Source organism: Muntiacus reevesi, chromosome 1, assembly GCF_963930625.1.
Source record: "Muntiacus reevesi chromosome 1, mMunRee1.1, whole genome shotgun sequence".
In the NCBI taxonomy this organism is placed as follows: Eukaryota; Metazoa; Chordata; class Mammalia; order Artiodactyla; family Cervidae; genus Muntiacus; species Muntiacus reevesi.
The window spans coordinates 220,503,513-220,509,002 of NC_089249.1; the positions used below are offsets into that span (position 1 = coordinate 220,503,513).

A 5,490-nucleotide genomic window follows, 5' to 3' on the forward strand; every position below is an offset into this window, starting at 1 on the left:
TTTAGAGAGATTATGTTAGAATAATATAATATATAATACTGTGAAACAGTATAATTTGTGTGTGTATATGTATATATATGTCTTGAACTACAGAATTTATCAAATCCAAATTCTTGTATAAATGAAGAGGTATTAAAACTAGCAAGCTGAAGTAATGAATCTGATCATAAAAGAAATAGTAACAACCTTCTCTTAGAATATGTACAATATTTACTAGATATTAATGCTTTGACAGTATGTATGATTATTCATCTGTAACTGATAATGTTTTCAGCCTTTTCAATATTTTACTTCATTTAATTCTAAATGCATTTTATATCAGACATTATTATTTGTTTAAGTAGAGTAGACAGAGGAATGGTGGATAGAGGATAATAAAGACCCATAGTCCAGCCTTAGAGTCTGGGCTTCTCACTCACTCTCTTTAGTATACCTAAGGGATTGGTTATTGTTGAGAACCCAAATCTGCCCCTGTGAATGCATGGCTCACTCCACAAAAATGCAGAGCCTCACAAAATTGCTTGAACCAACACACAAAGATAGGTGGAATTTTTGGTATATGTGTTCACCAAATTATGTTTAAGTTACTTTCTAACTTTTTCATATATTACTAAAAGTTTTTAAGATCCAATTGGATCCTTAAAATAGACAGATTGAATCAATTCTGACTTATATAATAAAAGCCTAATGTTTACTATAAATAAATTATTTTAATCAGCAGTAGTGAATTTTTAGTTTTCCACTAAATTTTTTAAATTTTATTTTATTTTTTTCTTTTCATTTATTTTTATTAGTTGGAGGATACCCTAAATTTTTTTTATTTACAGGCACCTTAAAACCCCCAAATCTCCAGTCTCATACCACTAACTCCTTTTAGCACAATTGCATTGCTTTGCATCCACAAATAGGCGAACGCGCGCACACACACACACACACACACACACACACACACGCCCACTAAACATTCATCTCAGGTGATCGTATACCATGAGTGATTTATTAATCACAAATCTTTCCTTGGTGGTCTAGGAGAAACTTCATGGACAAATCTACCTGGGTCACCAACCACACTGGACAGTTGGATTTCATCCTTATGGGGCTCTTCAGTCAATCCAAGCATCCAGCTTTCCTTTGTGTGGTCATTTTTGTGATTTTCCTGATGGCCTTGTCTGGAAATAGCATCCTGATCCTTCTGATATATTCTGATGCCCACCTCCACACCCCCATGTACTATTTCATCAGCCAGTTGTCTCTCATGGATGTGATATACATTTCCATCACTGTGCCCAAAATGCTCATGGACCAGGTCATGGGTGTAAATAAGATCTCAGCCCCTGAATGTGGAATGCAAATGTTTTTCTATGTGACACTTGGAGGTTCAGAATATTTCCTTTTGGCTACCATGGCCTATGACCGCTATGTGGCCATCTGTCATCCACTCCACTATTCTACTCTCATGAGCCATAAGGTGTGGCTCCTCCTGGTGTCTGGCTGCTGGTTCCTGGGATCAGTGGATGGCTTTATGCTCACACCAGTCACCATGACCTTCCCCTTCTGCAGATCCCGGGAGATCCATCATTTCTTCTGTGAGGTCCCTGCAGTAATGAAGCTCTCCTGCTCAGACACTTCCCTCTATGAGACACTCATGTACCTGTGCTGTGTCCTCATGCTCTTCATTCCTGTGGCAGTCATTTCAAGCTCTTATTCATTCATCCTCCTCACCATCCACAGGATGAATTCAGCAGAGGGCAGGAAAAAGGCCTTAACCACTTGTTCTTCCCACATGACTGTGGTCATCCTCTTCTATGGAGCTGCCATCTATACCTACATGCTCCCCAGCTCCTACCACACCCCTGAGAAGGACATGGCTGTATCTGCCTTTTACACCATACTCACTCCTGTTCTAAACCCTTTAATCTATAGTCTTAGGAATAAGGATGTCATAAGGGCACTAAAAAAAATGTTGAATGTAGAATATTTCAGAGAACCATAGAATAAGACATTTTTATACTAGTGGTTTATTTTTCTTCATTCTGTATCAGAACTCTCTGACCTTATGCAAATATTATTCTTTAGATTCTCATACCATGTGTCATGTAATATTCATTTATTTTAGAAAATTGATTCCCTGTAATTGAAAGTCATTCATTTTTATACTTCTCTGTACAAATTATTTTTACAAAGCTAGTAGAGATGATGGAATTCCAGTTGAGTTAATTCAAATCCTAAAAGATGATACTGTGAAAGTGCTGCACTCAATATGCCAGCAAATTGAGAAAACTCAGCAGTGGCTGAGTCAGTTTTCATTCCAATTTCAACAAAAGTCAATGCCAAAGAATGCTCAAACTACCGGACAATTGCACTCATCTCACATGCTAGTAATGTTCAAATTTCTCCAATCCAGGCTTCAGCAGTACGTGAATCATGAACTTCCAGATGTTCAAGCTGGATTTAGAAAAGGCAGAGGAACCAGAGATGAAATTGCCAACTCTGTTGGATCATCAAAAAAGCAAGAGAGTTCCATAAAAAACATGTTTCTGCTTTATTGTCTATGCCAAACCTTTGACTATGTGGACCACAGCAAACTGTGGAAAATTCTGAAAGAGATGGGAATACCAGGCCACCTGACCTGCCTCTTGAGAAATCTGTATGAGGGTCTGGAAGCAACAGTTAGAACTGGACATGGAACAACAGACTGCTTCCAAATAGGATAAGGAGTAGGTCAAGGTTGTATATTGTCACTCTGCTTATTTAACTTACATGCAGAGTACATCATGAGAAACACTGGGCTGGATGAAGCACAAGCTGGAATCAAGGTTGCTGGGAGAAATATCAATAACCTCAGATATGAAGATGACAACACCCTTATGGCAGAAAACAAAGAACTAAAGAGCCTCTTGATGAAAGTGAAAGAGGAGAGTGAAAAAGTTGGCTTAAAGCTCAACATTCAGAAAACTAAGATCATGGCATCTGGTCCCATCCCTTCATGGCAAATAGATGGGAATAAAAAAACTTTATTTTCTTGGGGGCTCCAAAATCACTGCAGATGGTGACTGCAGCCATGAAATTAAAAGATGTTTACTCTTTGGAAGGAAAGTTATGACCAACCTAGACAGTATATTAAAAATAGAGACATTACTTTGCCAGTCAAGTTCCATCTAGTCAAAGCTATGGTTTTTCCAGTATTCATGTATGGATGTGAGAGTTGGACTATATGGAAAGCTGAGCCCTGAAGAATTGGTGCTTTTGAACTGTGGTGTTGGAGAAGACTCTTGCGATTCCTTTGGACAGCAAGGAGATCCAACCAGTCCATCCTAAAGGAAGTCAGTCCTGAATATTCATTGGAACGACTGATGCTGAAGCTGAAACTCCAATACTTTGGCCACCTGATGCAAAGAACTGACTCATTGGAAAAGACCCTGATGCTGGGAAAGATTGAAGGCAGGAGGAGTAGAGGACAGCAGAGGATGAAATGGTTGGATGGCATCACCGACTCAATGGACATGAGTTTGAGTAAACTCTGGAAGCTGGTGATGGACAGGGAAGCCTGGCATGCCTGGCGACTCCATGGGGTCGCAAAAAGTCAGACGCGACTGAGCAACTGAACTGACTGACTGATTGAATCCATACTACATTTTATGAAGTTTTAACTCCATCATGTTTCTGTGGAAGAATATTCATACTCTTAAGAAATTCACAATTAAAATATTTAGATGAAAAAGTGTACAATTGCTGAAAGCTAGAGATGAGATGAAGCAAAAGGGATATATTGTTGACATGTGAATCTGGTAAATATTATATATGTTAATTATACTATTATTTTTCAAGGTACTTGTTTCTATATTTGAAATTATCTAAAAGTAAAGAATTATGTATCAGACTTTTCTCCCTTTTTTGTCCCTACTTTTTGATTGGTGGAGGTATAAGTGACCTATCTTAGAAATTACACTAATTTTAATGTGCTGATCATTGCTGAGACAATTCTGTCTTCTAGTTGCCTTTATTGAGGTCTACTTTGTTCTTCATGGTTCAATCCTGAAGGTGTCTAGTGGGTGTCCGCTGTCTGAAATCCTTATTACTTGTGGTAGATCAGAAATTCAGGTCCCCAAAAAGTAACCTCAAATGGAAGAAATAATTTTAACCCCAATGTTCCCTCAAGCAGGGAACGTTTTCTTTGTGAAGTGGTATATTAGCTGAGATTTGAAGTATGTAATTTATTACACAAACAAGCAGAGGAAGAACAGCAGATATTCAACCCTTTATTTACTCAGTAGACATTTCTTTAAATTTTTAAAATATTAGGTAAGTGAATTTAGAGTTCAAATTACATATGACTACTATCTTTACAAATTTAAAGTGTAGGTATATTTTGCATGAAAAGTGAAAGTGAAAGTCATGTCCCACTCTTTGTGACCCCATGGACTATACAGTTCATGGAATTCTTCAAACCAGAGTACTAGAGTAGGTAGCCTTTCCCTTCTCCAGGAGAGATCTTCCCAGTCCAGGGATCGAACCCAGGTCTCCCTCATTGCAGGCAGATGTTTTACCAGCTGAGCCACAAGGGAAGCCCAAGAATACTGGAGTGTGTAAAGGTAAATCCAAGAATACTGGAGTTGGTAGCCTATCCTTTCTCCAGTGTGTCTTCCCAATGCAGGAATTGAAGCAGGGTCTCCTGTGTTGCAGGCGGATTCTTTGCATAATAGTTGCTTTTTAAAATATGTAAATGCACAAATAATTTGATACAGAAATACACAAATGATTTGATGCCCATGGGAAAAGTATACAGGTTATTACCTTATTAGGACATATCAGTTTCACCTCTAACATGCAAGTTCATTCAAAAGAAGAGGGGCTGAGAGAAAACCTGAGAACTCTATGTTGAATGGTGACTAGAAAAATAAAGGAGACTGGAATGGTGTGAAAGACTTGCTCGAGGACCTGAAACCGAACAGCATGATTAAAGATCAGGTGGTTGGCCAGGCAGGAGAGGTAAATGTTCCAATGACATCTCCATTTCTGGTTCAGGTTGTAGCCTCATTTCTTGCTCTTTTGTGACCCAGGTTTTTTGTTTTGTTTTGCTTTCCATTTATTTTTATTCGTTGAAGGCTAATTACTTTACAATATTGTAATGGTTTTTGTCATACATTGACATGAATCAGCCATGGATTTACATGTGTTCCCATCCCGATCCCCCCTCCCGCCTCCCTCTCCATCCAATCCCTCTGGGTCTTCCCCGTGCACCAGCCCTGAGCACCCGTCTCATGCATCCAACCTGGGCTGGAGGTCTGTTTCACCCTTGATAGTATACTTGTTTCAATGCTGTTCTCTCTGAACATCCCACCTTCGCCTTCTCCCACAGAGTCCAAAAGTCTGTTCTGTACATCTGTGTCTCTTTTTCTGTTTTGCATATAGGGTTATTGCTATCATCTTTTTAAATTCCATATATATGCATTAGTATACTGTATTGGTCTTTATCTTTCTGGCTTACTT

At 38.7% G+C, this 5,490-nt stretch overlaps 1 protein-coding gene across 1 annotated transcript; it reads left to right on the forward strand.

Annotated features, from left to right (window-relative positions):
- Positions 1-1,039: 1,039 nt before the first annotated feature.
- Positions 1,040-1,993, forward strand: LOC136167575 (olfactory receptor 2T29-like). The gene has a single exon (XM_065935092.1). It carries the CDS (start codon positions 1,040-1,042, stop codon positions 1,991-1,993), a length of 954 nt encoding a protein of 317 aa, XP_065791164.1.
- Positions 1,994-5,490: the final 3,497 nt, after the last annotated feature.